This window comes from Macrobrachium nipponense, chromosome 34 (genome assembly GCF_015104395.2).
Source record: "Macrobrachium nipponense isolate FS-2020 chromosome 34, ASM1510439v2, whole genome shotgun sequence".
NCBI classification, from domain to species: domain Eukaryota; kingdom Metazoa; phylum Arthropoda; class Malacostraca; order Decapoda; family Palaemonidae; genus Macrobrachium; species Macrobrachium nipponense.
This window is the reverse complement of record NC_061095.1, coordinates 29041981-29059291: the sequence shown is the minus strand read 5'-3', so window position 1 is coordinate 29059291 and position 17311 is coordinate 29041981. Positions and strand designations below refer to the sequence as shown.

Below are 17311 nucleotides of genomic sequence, written 5' to 3'. Positions count from 1 at the left end.
TAAGTTGATAGAAATGAAAAAAAAATGTTACCGTTGCCAACATTATCGTTCGTAGCTCAAAAGCTATACATAACAGGCGAATTTCTTCCTCCTACTCCAGACAAAGTAATTCCATGGCTAGCTTGGTTGGGGTTAGGTTAATCCTACGAGCCTTCCAAGAAAAGTCATAGTCCATTAGAAGCCTCCTTATCTATACATCTGGAGATTCAGAGCCCTGCCAAAACTCTAATCGTCTCTTGTGGAATGCACTAGTAATGCGTTTTCCATACTTTTACCATAAAAACTTTGCAAATGCATGTTGCAAAACTATTGTTCTTGCGTGACGTAACCATGTACCACAAACACTTGCGTTAACAACAGCTCGTACGTGGGTCAAAAGTGTGGGTGCGATCAGCGGATTTCATTGTGAAATTTTACTATCCAGGTATTTGAGCATGCACAGTACAGGAACTACTTTGCTGGTGTATTGATATCTGAGATACACGGTTCAAGGTATGATCTAGCCTATGGAAATCGCTACTTGGGGGGGGGTGGGGGGGGGGGGGGGGGGGGGGGCAGCGATTACCACACGCACAAAATTTTGGTAAATTTTATGTCCACTACATCAGTCGGATAGGAAGGGGGTAGGGTAATTTTACGTTACTACTACATCAATTGGACATGAAGAGGTTAAACTACTGTTAAGAGCAATTGAAGTCAAACCCAAAAAGTAACTTTTTACAGCCACAAAACGCAGTTTGTATTTAAGGGGGACCGTCCGCTTTTGTTGTGTTTTTTATTTTTTTTTTATTATACAAAAATACATAATTTCCATATAAGTTTTACATATATATAATACCTTCATCATACAAACATTTGAGCAAAAACTTTTAGTTTTATTAGCAAAAATTATAATTAAAAAAAAAAATTAGGTAGCAATTTCTCCGCTAATATGACATCAGTTGTATTGAAAATTATACCATAAGAACTACTTTATATACGGAATAATCCTGTGTGAACAGATTTTTATGTTTAAAAAAAAATTTTTTTTGTTGACACTCAAAAAAATTGTCAAAAAAAAAAAGGAAAAAAATTGGCTCACAAGGAATTATGAGATTTTTATTCCACTTTCCAATCATATATTTCTCTCTAAAATTGGATAATAAATAACCGAGTAATGGCTACCGACATGCGAATAAGTATGTTTTTGAGTTATGAGCTCCCAAAGATTTGCTATGTAAATTTTTGCTTTTTTCTTATAAAAGTCAAAACAACATTATTATAATTACTTTATTTGTACTTTTATTGTTGATTTCTACATCAAGGATCCTGGTCCTTCCCCTAAAAGTGGTATTAATACCCTAAGCATGACACGAAACAATGATGTTGACCGCGTGACATGAGAATGAGGGAGCTGATAACAATGAATTTTCGTGTTTTTCTTTCAGCACACTCCTGGTCTTCGCTAATTTTGCTAGCCTTAGTCGCTGAGTAGCCTTCTTGATCTTAGGTAACTTCGGCATTGCTATAAGTTCACTAAGAAGTTATAAACACAACGTAAATAGCTAGTAATCAAACACAAGTGAGTAAGGGCATGTAACTCCTTTGACGTCTGTGGAGTAACCGAGTCATTCTCTGAGTCTCGCCTATAAATAACCGCTCTGAGCAGCTCGCCTCTCACACAGTGTCACACTACCTTTCATTGCTACCAGATGTATGACAATTTCGAAAAAAATCTGAAAAAATCGCTGTATATATGCAAAAATAAACACGCAAAAACGATCCTGTCAAACTCAGTCATACAGACGACGCAGTTACGATGCCGTCATCATTTAAAAACCACTATATCTTCATTATTTGTAAAAAATAATTGGCTGAAACTTCTGGAAAGCATGCATGGCATGTTCCTGCATAGATACAAATAATAACTCTATTTTTTATTTTTTCAAGTTGACATGTCATCCGCCATAACGGAAGGTCCCCTTAAGCAAGTGAAAACCAATAACGTTTTTTTTACTGAAAGATAAGTTCTGGAAAAACTTCAGGAAGTTAACAAGAAGCTATACTGATTTTTGTGGACCTAGAGAAGACTTCTGAGTGTTTTGTAGACATAGAATAGGCTTTTGACAGAAAAGTGGTTTACTGGAGTCAAAAAAACGAAAGGGGAACATGAGAGGCTAATAAGCATGATAACAAGCAATATGGTACAAGGCTGCCAAACAGGAAAAGAATTCAAGAACACTTAGTAAGGATAAAATATAGATGACAGGCTTTTGGAGTTAAGCCTGGATTACACTATGAGTCAACTTCAAGCTCATTCCTCTCTGTAGTCACAACGGATGTGCTGAGTGAACATAGAGGAAATATGCAATGGATCTGCTGTTTGATGATCTGGTTGTAACAGATACAGCAAAAGGCAGATTGCAAGAGATACAGGACTTGGCAGGAGTGCCTGATAGAACACCCACAGAACCTGCTTGTTCTCTGATGAAAGGCCATGATCAATTTTACTAGGCCAAGTGTTAACCCTCTTAAGAGTTTTTTGTTTGTATGGTGCTTTTATGTTGCATGGAACCAGTGGTTATTCAGCAACGGGACCAACAGCTTTACGTGACTTCCAAACCACGTCGAGAGTGAACTTCTATCACCAGAAATACACATCTCTCACTCCTCAATGGAATGGCCGAGAATCTAACCCGCGACCATCGAGGTGGGACACCAACACCATACCAACCATGCCACTGAGGCGCTTCCCTCTTAAGAGGGATAGAAATTAAAGGAGAAAAAGGAACAAAAGATGGGAGACAGAATGAACTCAAAAGGGTTCAGGGCACCACCAAAACGGGTATTCTACCCAAGGAACCTGGCAAGTGCCTTTTATCTCTCTTCATCCTCTTCCTAGCATGTTTCCTGCAAAGAGAAGCCCTAGAAGAAGACTTCCCTCCACAAGCAGCACAAATAAGCACGGGAATCATTTTGGGCGACATGAATCTCCAAGGACAGTCATGTTTTTACTATTTTGATTAAAAAACAAACAGCATGAGTTAACACAGTTAAATGTCATGTTCTTGCCAATCAAGTACAGACAACAAGGAACATCGGTTCTCTACCATAGCCGAAAGACAATTGAATGTGAAAATTGGTGTGCAAGGGATACACCCTCACTCACTCCATCGCCTTCCCACCTATTAACTACCTTCTTACCAAGTTTTAAATGACTGATTCAAGCTTGTGATGAAGGGTACTCTTAAACAGAAAGTGATGCTTTGTATTTCTGAATGAATAAAATGTAAATGACAAAATTTTCAATTTCCATTTTTCATAACTTAATAACTTGAAGTCTTCACATATGGGGAAAATCTCAAACCACAGCGCTGGATCCAGTTTAAAACTAGAAAAAGTATGGTGGCATGAGTGCATTAGCCAATGGGGACCAAGAGTTAGAAGAGCCTGACCTCTTCTCTTCAAATACATATGAAGCACTAAATATCTTCTAGCCCACGTAACTGTGAGGTGTGGCTTAAAGGAGGGCCTTAGGTATGTCAAGACCTTAAGGTTTTGTCAGTTATGCAAAATACAGAGATTAAAAATTTATCATTTGTTCATACATTGAACAAACCATCAGTCTATACACATGGGGAGACTTACTTTTGGTGGAGGGGTGGCTTAAGGCAGGCCTTATATGGTCCAAGACCTAAGGTTTGTACCAGTTATGCAAAATACAGAGATTAAAAATTTATCATTTGTTCATACATTGAACAAACCATCAGTCTATACACATGGGGAGACTTACTTTTGGTGGGAGAATAAAGTAAACTTTATTCTAACCTTGGCTCACTTCCTGGTCAATTGTCAGAGCATGGGAAGGAGTTGTATGCCTTTAATCTATAAGTGAAAATTTACTCAACAGCTAGACACCCAGGCTTTGACGCAACGGGAACTCCTGTAATTATCGGAGACATCAAAACCATCAGTAGCTATAGACCTTGTTCTATTGTCAATCCCTCTCTCTTATTGTAAGAGAGAAGGTAGGACTTGCTTCTATTTCTAGAATTTGTATTGTGTAGGAACAATCAACATATAGAAAATAAAACCCTTCAATCATAACATAGAAAATAAAACCCTACAATCACAATACAGAAAATAAAACATTCAAAACACCACTGGTGGAGAAAACATGTACTAGGCAGTCATCAGGGTTATCCTCTCAATCTTCTTTGTTTTGAACACAGACTTGCCTATTGATGCAGACAGAGATATAAGCTATCTTGAACAGTATATAAGATTAATCCCAAATAAAATTCATCATTCCTATGATATTTCAGTGAATGCCATACAAAAACTTAGAATAGATTATGGCTATTCAGAAAGAATGTGGTAGCAAATCCCATACTGAGGCTCACATCATGTACAATATCTATAGATACCAAAAAAAACCAAATACATCCCAGAAGGAGGAAATTGATGCAATGCTTGCCAGTCTAAACACTGATCCAAAACTTTTTCTCCTAAGTTTTTTGGAGAAGACAACCAAATACAAATAGTTATGCAAAGTCCTTCTGAAACCATGTTTGCATGATCAGGGAAGAATCCACAAAGAATGCTGAAGACCCCGTATATAAGGTTCCTCCTAATAAAAGAATATAGTTTGAGCAACACAGCCAGTCTAGGGTACAAATTAGTTCCCCTTCCGCTATCATACCTTACAAATTTCTAATTAAACCAGACCACATACCGCAATTCTTCCACTTCATCGTCATCGTCATCATCATCATCTTCCCTCCACCTCTGTTTTCATAACCTTCTACACATCATCATCCAAATTACTGTGGTCTCTTCTGGTGTGGTGCCACTGAGGTATATAGGACCGGATCCTTGAACAAGATGAAAAGTTGCTTGTTGATCTTCTAATAGTACCTAGAATAAAACAAAACATCTACATAAATAAACTGTTCAATAAAGAACAGGTACTGAAAATTATCATCATCAAAGTTTTACATGTTAGCTGTTTGCTTGACTGGGTTGGCTGTATGAAATGCGTTCACTACACTTCAACTATCCCTTCCCCATTGTTTCCTGAAGATTTCTTCCCATCTCCATCCTGGTATTTCTAAATACAGTAGTAACTCGAGATACAAAATTAATCCGTTCCGAGGCGCCCTTCATATCATGAGGTTTTCGTATCTTGGACCACATTTTACATGTGAAATGGCTAATCCGTTCCAAGCCTCAAAAAACACCCACCCCGTAAATTTCATAATAAAGCTAAATTGACCTATAAACAATGAAATACTACAACAATTTGGACCATTCAATACCTAAAATTACTTAATAACAAAATGCAAAATAACCTGTAAATAAAGTGTATTATGCACAAGTAATACAAGAATACTGTACATAAAATGTGAAGCTTACCTTTTCGAGTGAGGCTATCTCTGAAAGTGGCAGCAAGAGGAGGAGAGGACAAACGGCAGATACGTACGTATGCACGTACACTTAACTTTACAAAAACAAAAAATGTAAGGAAAACATACATAAACTAAAATTTACGAAAACACATTAACCCTTAAACGCCGACTGGACGTATTTTACGTCGACATACAAAAGTTTTTAAAAAAATTCGCTGAAAAATACTTTTAGGCCTACCAGCCAAAAACTCTTGAATCACGCGCCTTGGGGGAGCTGGGAGTTCAACGGATCAAGGTGTTGTTTTGTTTACATCGTTACACAGGCACGCAAGCGCGAATATCTGTCTTGCCACACTAAAAAGTATCTGTGACACATCTCGGAATTATTTCGTCACTGACATAATTTTTGTACCATTTTAAATTAGCCGTTACATGGAGTATTATATTGAAAATGTGCGCATTTTTATGTAGAATACAACAAAAAAATACTCATGATTGTAGCTTTTATCAGTTTTGAGATATTTTCATATAAATAACGATAAGTGCCAAAATTTCAACCTTCTCGGTCAACTTTGACTACCGAAATGGTCGAAAAACGCAATTGTAAGCTAAAACTCTTATATTTTAGTAATATTCAATCATTTACCTTAATTTTGCAACTAATTGGAAGTCTCTACCACAATATTTTTGATTTATGGTGAATTTATGAAAAAACTTTTTCCTTACGTCCGCGCGGTAACTCTTCCGAAAAAAATCATACATGCGATTGTGGTAATGTTTGCACATTTTGAAATTAGCCGTTACAAAGTTTTATATATATGAAAAAAATGTCGCAATTTCATGCACAATACAACTAAAAACAACCCATGGTTGTAGCTTTTATCAAGTTTTGAAATATTTTCATTATAAAAAATGATAAGTGACAAATTTTCAACCTTCGTCAACTTTGACTCTACCGAATGGTCGAAATCGGGGCAATTGTAAGCTAAAACGCTTATATTCTAGTAATATTCAATCATTTACCTTCATTTTGCAACAAATTGGAAGTCTCTAGCACAATATTTTGATTTATGGTGAATTTATGAAAAAAATAACATTTTCTTTACGTCCGCGAGGTAACTCTTCCGAAAAATCATACGTGCGATTGTGGTACTGTTTGCACCATTTTAAATTAGCCGTTACATAAAGTTTTATATATGGAAATGTGTGCAATTTCATGTAAAATACAACAAAACATAATTGAAGGGTTGTAGCTTTTCTCATTTTTGAAATATTTGCATATAAATCACGAAATATAGAAAAAAACCACGTTCGGTCAACTTTGACTCTACCAAAATGGTCGAAAAATGCAATTGTAAGCTAAAACTCTTACAGTCTAGTAATATTCAGTCATTTATCTTTCATCTTGAAACAAATTTGAAGTTCTAGCACAATATTTAGATTTATGGTGAATTAAAAAAAAAAAACAAAAAAAAAAAACTTCCTTCCCTCCTCGTGCGGATTTCCGCCACAAATCTCCGAAATGCGTACGTCCCATTCTCGGAATATTTACTCCGTTTCATATTAGGCATTTCATAGTTTTATACAGTAAGTCCTCGTTTTACGCTGGTCTCGACTACTTACGAGTTTCGTGGTTACGAACGCGCCCCCATAAAAAATATAAAAATAATATTTTGCGTCGTTCCGTCTTCGCGGTTTAGCGTCGTAAGCAACGTAAACAAACGCGAACTAGTTCCAGGCGCACGGCGGAAGAATACGCTTTGTGGGGGAGAGGACGGCGTCGCTTCGCTACGCTTCCCATTCCCTCGCCCATACGCCGATTTTTTGGTTGTTTACACTGACCGCCTCTCTCCCTCGTGTTGTATCGTTTTTGTAACTTTTTGCTCTTTGTTATGGCTCCCAAGCGCAAGGCGGACTCTTCTGATGGTAGTGCATCGAAGAAAAGAAAGGCCATCACCATGGAAATTAAAGTGGACATTATAAAGCGATCTGAGAAGGGAGAAACGCCAACAAACATTGGCCGCTCGCTTGGCCTTAGCCGTTCGACCGTTGCTACCATTATCAAAGATAAAGAGCGCATCGTTGAACATGTGAAAGGATCTGCTCCTATGAAAGCGACAGTGATAACTAAGCAGCGTAGTGGTCTAATAATTGAAATGGAAAGGTTATTGGTGCTTTGGTTGGAAGACCAAAATCAACGGCGTATCCCAGTCAGCCTTATGGTGATTCAGTGTGCAAGCCAGTCAAACTAATAAAGGTAAGGAATTGTTCTCTCGTTGTTATGATAGGTATTTACATTAAATCATGTGGGTATTTTTTTCAATGTTCCGACTTACGCTGAAAATCGTGTTACGATCATCGTAAGAACGGATCAACGTCGTAACTCGAGGACCCCCTGTATATGAAAATGTGCGCAATTTCATGTAGAATAAAACGAACAAAAATATTTGAAGGTTGTAGCTTTTCTAATTTCCGAAATAATTGCATAAAAAAAAAAAATAATAAAAAAAATTTGACATTCGGTAAACTTTAACTCGTCAGATATGGTCAAAAACTGCAATTGTAAGCTAATACTCTTACAGTATAGTAATATTGAATCATTTGTCTTCTTTTGAAAGAAAAATTGGAAGTCTCTAGGACAATATTTTAGATTTATGGTGAATTTTTGAAAAAAAATATGTGTTTACGCCCGCACGTTACGAATTCATGCCTTATTTTGTGATAATATTTTCTGTGTTGCTTTTATCGTTTTACAATGTGTTATATACCAAAAAGATTGTAATTTAGTGTACATTACAACGAAAAAAAAGTAACTTGTTACCTTTAACTGTTTTGTCCCCAGAGCAATTTGAATACAATTATATATGAAATTTTGTTTTTGTGCTATCATATATTGCATTATTTATATATGATGATAATTTTTTTCATTTCTGATGGTTGCATACTGAACTTCAGCCAATAACAAAAAGAGGAGCCAAAAATGAACTATTAATCTTGAAAACTAAGCGCGCTGTGATTTTTTGAAAAAAATATTTTTTCCGCTTCCGCGCTCACTCCGAAACACCTCCCACAACGGGAGACAATTTTTATTATACCGCTTCGGCGTTTACGGGTTAACAAAACTGTAAGACTTAACTTCACAAAAAACAAAAATAAATTTTTTTTCTTTTTTTGATTTTTAACTTTTTCTTTTTTTACTTAGGCTTTTTTTCTTTTCTTCTTCTTTTCTTTTTTTTTTTTCCAGAATTTCAACTTCTTCACCACTTTCAACATTCTGTCTATCACTTGGTTCTTCCTTTTTGCTTTCAACTTCCTGTTATTCATCACTTGGTTCTTCCTTTTTGCTTTCAACTTTCTGTTTTTTATCACTTGGTTCTTCCTTTTTTGCTTATCCTTCTAATGCTAAAGGCCTCTTTAAAAAATAACGATCCAAGGAAGATTGCTTCTGCCTACTTTTCACAATGTTTCTAAAACGACTCAGGCAAACGCCATCGAACTACGTAAGCATACGACCTGTGTGAGCTTTTTCGGGGTGTCTTTTTTCGATAAACGATTGCAATTTATGAAAAGCGGCTAGGACATCCCTAATTTCTGCCGTTGTCATAGGGTCCTCCTCCTCTTCCTTGCCGCTGCTAGAGAACTCCTCTTGAACGACGTTATGTTGCATGGCCTCCAACTCCTTCAGGTCATCCGTCGTAAGCTCCTCTTGGTTCCTCGAGAAGGTCGTTGATGTCGTCCTCGTCGACGACCAGTCCCATGGACTTGCCGAGTGCAACGATCTCGTCAAGATCTGGTTCCAAAACAGTTTCGGGATCGCCAACTGTTTCGGACTCTGCAGCACCAGCTTCGCCCACGTCGAATCCCTCAAAGCCTCAGGCGGATACGGCATCAGGCCAGAGTTTCCTCCACGAGGAATTCAAGGTTCGCCTCGAAACCTCCTGCCAAGCTTGGTCGATGAGTCAGATACAAATGACGATGTCGAAATGTTCCTTCCAAAATTGACGCAAGGTAAGGTTTGTGGTATCGGTGATATCGAAACATCTCTTGAAAAGATGTTTCGTGTACAGCTTCTTAAGTTCGCTATCACTTGCTGTCCTGGGCTGGAGGAGAGGGGTGGTGTTGGGCGGAAGAAAAAGAATCTTGACGAAGGAATACTACGCTAGGATATCTTCCTCGAGGCCAGGAGGGTGGGGAGGGGCATTGTCCAACACCAGCAGACATTTCAGGGGGAGGCGCTTCTCTTCCAAAAATTTCTTCACTGTCGGGCCGAAACACAGATTTACCCACTCGGTGAACAAAAGCCTCGTTACCCAGGCTTTTGCATTAGCCCTCCACATCACTGGAAGCTTCTCCTTAAGCACTTTGTGGGCCTTGAAGGCTCGAGGAGTCTCGGAATGATACACCAGTAGGGGCTTCACCTTGCAATCCACACTAGCGTTCGAACAAAGTGCTAGCGTAAGCCTGTCTTTCATAGGCTTATGCCCGGGTAGCTTCTTCTCTTCCTCCATGATGTACGTCCGACGAGGCATTTTTTTTCCAAAAAAGGCCAGTCTCATCACAGTTAAAAACCTGCTGAGGACTGTAGCCTTCCTTGGTCATCATCTCGCCGAAGTCTTCTTTAATGCTTCGGCCACTTTCGTGTCCGAGCTGGCAGCCTCCCCATGACGCACCACCGAATGGATGCCAGTCCGTTTACAAAATTTCTCGAACCAGCCATGCGTAGCCTTGAACTCTGGGGTTTGCGTTGAAGTCCCATTCCCCTCCGTCATCTTCCGCCTGCGCAATCAAATCGCCGAAAATAGTGCTGGCCTAGTGGGTGATTGCAGTCTCCATTACCGTATCGCCAGTGATTTCTTTGTCTTTTATCCCGACATGAAGCAGCCGTTCCATCTCGTCGTGCACTTGGGTCCTCTTGCTGGACAAAATAGTGATGCCCTTTGACGGTGTAGCTGCTTTGATGGAATCCTTCTGTTTAAGGATGGTGCCTATTGTCGACGGATTACGGCCGTATTCCTTGGTGATCATACTCAATCGCATACCAGCTTCATACTTCTTGATGATCTCCATCTTTGTCTCCAAAGAGAGCATGCGCTTCTTTCCGTGAATTTCAACTTTCTTGGGACCCATGACTACGTTATCTTGTACGTAATTTACGTATAAGTACACAATAAAGTTTTCGCACAACACGATAATACGTATACTGCAACGAAATCACTAATGAATTTACGTTACTAAACAAAATCGTTGGACCGAACGAATACCGTGTGCGTATGATAACGATGCTGGTATGAAGTGGACGAGGTAGGCACGCCACCACGTATACGTACATAGATGCATGATGGGAGGGATGCTGTCCAATAGGAGAGAAGGATCTCATGGCGGTGACTAACATCAGGAACTAATGGGAGAGCAGGATGGTGGCGAGTCTACTCAGTTGGCGGCACGCGAGTTTCAAAATTGTTATCGGTGGTTCGGGGGACTTTCAGAAACCTTTCGTATCTTGAAAACTTTTCGTATGTAGAGCCGTTTTAAATTTTTCATATTGCTTTCGTATCTCGAGTACCACTGTATAGTTTTTTTTTTTCCAAATATAGCTTTTCTGACAACTATTTGACACCCCCCCCCCCCTTGTCAATATCCAAAAATTCTTAATCTTTGAGATAATGGTCTTTTTCCCAGCTTCTTGATACCACATCTCACCAATTCCTCATTTGTAATATGATCTTCCTGCCGTATGTCCACTATTAAATGTTGATTTCCTTCCTTCAGAAGGCTTTCAAAATACTGTCTCAATCCTTCTAGAATATATTTGCAACATTTACATACTTTGTCCACTTTCCTAAGCTGTACTTTTTTCTTCCTCCACTTCATTTTTTGACAACCTTGAGTCCATTCCCACAACTCTTTGCCCTTGCCACATGCCTTTCAGCACAAATTTTCCTGGTACACATTTCTATCATCAATCAAAATTGATATTTGTTTGTTATAACACAAACCAATTAACCAATGCCCATGGTTTTGAATACCCCAAACAACTCCATCATTTTTTAACAAAAAAGTAAAAGTGCCATTGAAGCCCTTTCTCATGATTTTTGTTCTCACCATATCATACAATTCAAATTTACAGGAGTGCTTCTTAAATAACACTGTGATGCATTTCATACACTGGGCTTCCTATTTTGTCACAGCATGACAAATATTTTTATCAATTTGTATTTTTCATTGCTTACAAACCTGAGGTCTTAACAATAGGAGGGTTTCAAAGCGTCAGCTGGTAACAGGTTAAAAACAATCAAAGATTGTAAGCAAGGAATGTGAGATCTGGCAACTCCTGTGCACTACCTCGTGATGTCTTTAGTCTTTCCTTAACTGCCTTGGAGAGTAAGGGGCTATTGCTTTGGACTCCTTCCAAGCTAGTTGATTTATGCCCATTTTTCTTCTCTTTTAGAAAGTGCTTGTGTGTGTATTTCTGGATATGGATTCTACCAAGTCTCCATGGCCTTGTCAATGCATGTGCCCGAGCATTTGTGGGTTTCCCTGCTCAAGATTTTTAGCTTCTGCTGCACAATTAATCCTTGTCAGGAATGTCGTGCCTGGCCTAAGTCGTAGTGGAGAGTGCTTTATAAGAGAACATATCATAGAGTTTCGACTTCCTTCTTGGGAGGGTTTTTCTTCTCCTCAGATGGATGATTTGGCTTCTCCCTCACCAGCGATCGCTCTCTCTGAGACTCGTGCAAATGTGCCCGTCTCCTCCCTTTTCTAACATTGATTCATCAATGCAACTATCGGGATTTCCACAGGATAATGTTATGTGTAATGTAGCCCCCTCTTACTTGGGTTCTCACTTTATAACTGAGGGAGGAGGCTACACCATCTAATGCCTAGTTTTCAGCTTTGGAGTCATCCAAGATGGTGGCTGTGTGGGCATCGGTGGGGCTACGGGGTTCACCTTCCTTGGATGGACTGCTGTCGCATTTCTTAGAGGCACATATCCCCCCGACTGCCCTTATAGCAGCCCCGCCTCCCCCTGGACTCCCGTACGTTGGATCTCGCATGCTGTCACCTTGCGAAGCCCCATCGTTATAACTGACGCTCCCTGGGTCGCATCTTATAGCTCCACTGCCGAGGCCGTCGACCAGCTGTGGTCTTAAGAGGTGCTGTGACGTGACGTCACTCCCAGTGTCCCCTCCGCCTATGACGTCAGATGCAGTGGCTGTTCATCCCCCAGCTGTGACGTCACCTCTCCTCATTATGACATCATCTCGCTGAGCCATCTGAGGCATTAGTTCAAGCGGTCTACAAGAGACTGGACTGTTTTGCAAGAGAGGATTTCTGTTGGGTCTACAAAGAAGTAGTCAGAAACAGAGGGTCTCGTCTCCTACTCCAACTAGTAAGAGATTGCATAGAGAGTGGAGTTTACCTCCTCCTTTACCTATGCCATCCCCCTCTGTCCATTGTGTCAGACATGGAGGATAAAGGACTTTGTGGTGTCATTGTCTTCAAGTGAAAGGAGTGCATCACCTTCTTCATTACACGCCTGTCTCTCTCCCATGCACGTTCATGTCCATGCTAAGGAGAGAAGTGTCTCTCCTCACCGGTTTCCAGCTTGGCGCTAGTATTACCCTAATGTTAAGATCACAGGTTTGTTTTGTTTATGAACAAATGCACCATTTCTCCCTTTTTTGTTACAGGCGGCCCACAAATAACGGCGCAATCGCTCAGCGGCAAATCGGTTTTACGGCTGTCGTCAAAAATGTTCATTAAAAAATATAAGGCATTTTGAGGCATTTTTACGGCACAATTTTCAGTCAACAGCGCCACTAGCGCCGTTATGTCTAATGAGTACATACATATGTAGAAATACAGAAATACCGTTCAGCCCATAAAGGTTATGCAAATGATATAAAAAAATTTATAGTTATTACATAGGTATTAGGGTAAAATATATGCCTCTGACACTGTTCTATGCCGAAAATATAGAGTTAAATGAGTGCAAATTTAGCTATGGATGTGTCGATTTATAAATGTTCATGCTTTTATGTTCAAAGAGCATGAAAATGTATTATGTATAGGGTATTTTTATTTCTGCACAGAAATATGATACAAAGGCAGCTTTTGAAACTGCCCTTCACATTATCAAATACAATGTTTTTCATGTTAATTCTTGTAAGCCACCGTCTGCCGCTCTTCCGAAAATATCGGGTTAAAAAAAATTGTAAATTTAGCGATCGATGTGTCGATTTTATAAATGTTCATCCTTTTATATTTAAAATGTGTATGAAAATGTATTACGTATAGGGTATTTTGATTTCTGCGCAGAAATATGATACTAAGGCAGCTTTTTGAAACTGCCCTTCACGTTATCAAATACGATGTTTTTTTATGTTCATTCTTGTAAGCCGCCACCTGCCACTCTTCTGAAAATATCGAGTTAAAAAGAGTGCAAATTTAGCGATCGATGTGTTGATTTTATAAATGTTCATGCTTTTGTTTAAAATGTGTATGAAAATATATTACGTATAGGGCATTTTTATTTTTGAACATAAACATGATACAAATTAAGGCAGCTTTTGTAACTACCCTCCAAGTTGTCAAAGGATGTTTTTTCATGTTTGTTCTTGTCCGCCACTGTTCCGAAAAATGCATGGTGTTATTTTATTAATTATGCATCTTTTCCACAAATCCTTTAAAGTTATAATTACTTCACTATATCCAATATTATATGTATTCACATATTATTGTATTATAAAATACTACGGGAAATCTAAGTCAGTATTCCGCGGAGCGGCCAATGTTTTGGTTCCAAATCAGCTGATGGTGAATATGAGTTTGTTTCGCCATATTTAACGTAATTCTGAGTGAATTTTCTTGCTTCTAGTTAGCATAAACGAATATCTAGATACTTGACTTATATGAGACAAGGTTATTTTTCCTTATACGAATTTTTAGGTGGAAATATGATTGAATATGTCTCGTTGTGATTGTGAGCTCTAACAGATTACATTGGTGGCATGTTTATTGCGTAAAAAAATTATGTGATTCCTTGCACAATTTTCCTTTATATTATGTTGATACAAACTTCATGTTATTTATCTTATATTGGCATGAAACCAACATTAAATGTGTTCTTTCAAGCACAGTAGTTTAGATTAAAATGATTTCATCTCAATTTTATCTACGGTTGTGTTTGATGGCATACGTTTACTGGAGTTTTATCCTTGTTGCCGATGCACGATAATAATCATTAGCAAGTTGAACAGTTTTCTCAGCTTCAGTTATAACTAGGTTTAAATTTAACAGTATATTTCCCCAATTGATCTTTGATCTATAGCGAATAAAGTTATTACATTAAGATATCTGTTCTATTCTACAAAACGTCATTTATAACAACTACGGCAATAGTGTACAATAGTACAATGATTGAAATACAAGCCAAACGGATGTTATTGAATTCGGTTATACTTAGAAGAAGAAGAAAGAAAGAAGAACAAAGAAGAAGAAGAAGAACAAAAAAAAAAAAAAAAAAAAAAAAAAAAAAAAAAAAAAAAAAAAAGTTGTTTTCTCCGTTCGGTTGTCCATGGGCTTGTACACGTTTATGCAATGAGTACAACGTTAAAACCATACTTTCATCATTCTCTTTTGCTGTTTTTGAACTTGCGTAACTAGAAGACGGGATAAAGTTGGGCTATTGTAATTTGGTCTCTCATAAAATCGGATTATTGTAACTTGAACACTACAGCTACCTGTACACTGTACTTATAAAACCTTATTATATCTTTACATACTCTAAACACCCAAAGGATTAAAGCTAGGCTTTTTTCACTTTACAGCATTTATAATACTATAATGTACTGTACAGTAAATTCCATAGTACTATACTACATAAATATAATTTTACTTATTGCGCCATCGCAGGATTATGGCGTCGTTTGACTGGTCAGGGCGCCGTTAACTGGTCTAGAATTTCGAAAGGTGTGCGGTGACCGTGGGCTTTAAAATCGCTTAGCGTCGGCGGCCAAGAACGGAACCCTTGCCGCTAACCGAGGGCCGCCTGTATTTTTCTTAGCTATACTTAAGGATGTTACTTTTTAAGATCATTTGAGTTGACACCATGTGTGGTAATTTCTATATATTATTCTTTTTATTTCATGGTAATGTTAGGTGGTTTGAAGTGATGTCCAGAGAGTATTAAGACAAATGAGTGATTAGGTTGGCAGTAGTTAAGAGGATATTAAGTGTGCCTCCTTAGGGCCAGCAAAATTGAGGTGGCTTAGTGGAGAGACACATTTTCAGGGACACGTAGAAAGGGAAAAAAAAAAAAAAAAAAGAAAAAAAAAAAGAAAAAAAAAAAAAAAAAAAAACAAAAAAAAAAAAAAAAAAAAAAAAAAAAAAAAAAAGAAAAAAAAAGTGTGGTGGTTGGTGGTGTGCATCGTGCCCGCACCGTGCACGGGCACGTAGAAGGTCGGCTCGTAGCGCCAGCCAAGGTGAAGGTCGGTCGTCGGTAGAGTGACGAGGGTGGACGGAGGACCCCACCCCTCCTAACATGCACCCCTGATTCCCCACGGCAACCCCTGGGATGACCGTACCAGTACCCTGACTGTTTTGGGGTTCATCCAGCTTTTCCTGACGCGGGAATTGCTGGAATACCTGGTCACGAGACGGTGGACTAACGCTCGGTACTGCCGGTATGAGCCTGAGGACGACCTTGTCGTTTACTTACGGTGGTTGCAACCTCATTGACATGGCGCATTTTTTGGGGCTCCACATTTATTTTGGTATGATACCTGCTGTCGACGTCAGGCAATATTGGAGGAGATTTTTATTTTTTATGTATGCCGAATGTGCCTGGCGTTATGTCCGTGATAATTTCCTGGCGTTGGACAGTACTTCAACGCCTTCAACCGAAGGGCCATACCCCGGAATAACAGTGATCGCCTCATTTTAGTGCGTACAGTGTTGGATATATCCGTGAGCGGTGTAGTAATCTCGTGATTCCTGGAAAGAACCTGTCTTTGGATGAGGGGATGATGCCTTACAAAGGATGTCTTAGTTTAAAAGTGTATAACCCCAAGAAGCAAAGAAATATGGTGTGAAATTCTCTCTCATTACGAGGCCAACACTGGATACGTTGTGGACTTTTCAGTGTATACCGGGGTCTTCTCCACGCTGCGTGACACTGTATTCAACACCTTTGTGGGACGTTTCCGTAACCAGGGATATCACCTGTTTATGGATAATAATTATAACTCGGTATCCCTGGCCCAGGAACTGTATGAAGCAGGTGTTCACGTCAGTGGTACCCTTCGGTTGGTGCGTGGGGCCCCGAATGTCCTCAAGAGGTTTCGCTAGTCATCCGCAACACCTGGCAAGAGGAGAGACAGAGTGGCAGCGGTCAAGGGCGCTGTCTTCGTCATCTGTTGGAAGGGTGTCCGACTGTCCCCATGATTACAACGAGTCATGAACCCATCCAAGAAGAGATCGTACAGCGGAAGAAGACACGTCGATAGGGCCAAGTTGTGTTTGAGGAGTTTCGTACCGAGCGGCTACCGTCATGGACACTACACAGGCACATGGGAGGAGTTGATCTCTTTGATCAGCTCATCCAGTATTATCCCTTCGCCAGGAGAACCAGAAGGTGGACACAGAAGCTCCTCAAATACATCCTTCAGTTGGCCCTCCAAAATGCCTACATACTGTACTGTGGGTACCGCGGTGACAATCTTCCGAGGTTGACCCACATACAGTTCCTAGAGGTAGCCGGGAATGCCTCATCATCTTCCGATCCCGATGAGTGCCTTTGATAACTGACCCCCTGCCCCGAGCTGCAGATCTGCCCCTAGATGAAAGGGCAGATAGGAGGGCCAACTTCGCTCGACCTGCCGCCGCCCCTGCTGACGACGCCCCTCTTGCTGCCGGCCCCGCCA

The 17311-nt window shown here is 39.5% G+C and overlaps 1 protein-coding gene across 1 annotated transcript in view; it reads right to left on the bottom strand.

Annotated features, from left to right (window-relative positions):
* Positions 1-17311, bottom strand: part of LOC135208071 (mitotic apparatus protein p62-like) — a 59731-nt gene that overhangs the window by 6370 nt on the left and 36050 nt on the right. The window contains exon 4 of the mRNA XM_064240218.1: positions 4807-4896. Within this exon, the coding sequence (XP_064096288.1) occupies positions 4807-4896 (90 nt within the window). The remainder of the gene's footprint in view (positions 1-4806; positions 4897-17311) is intronic.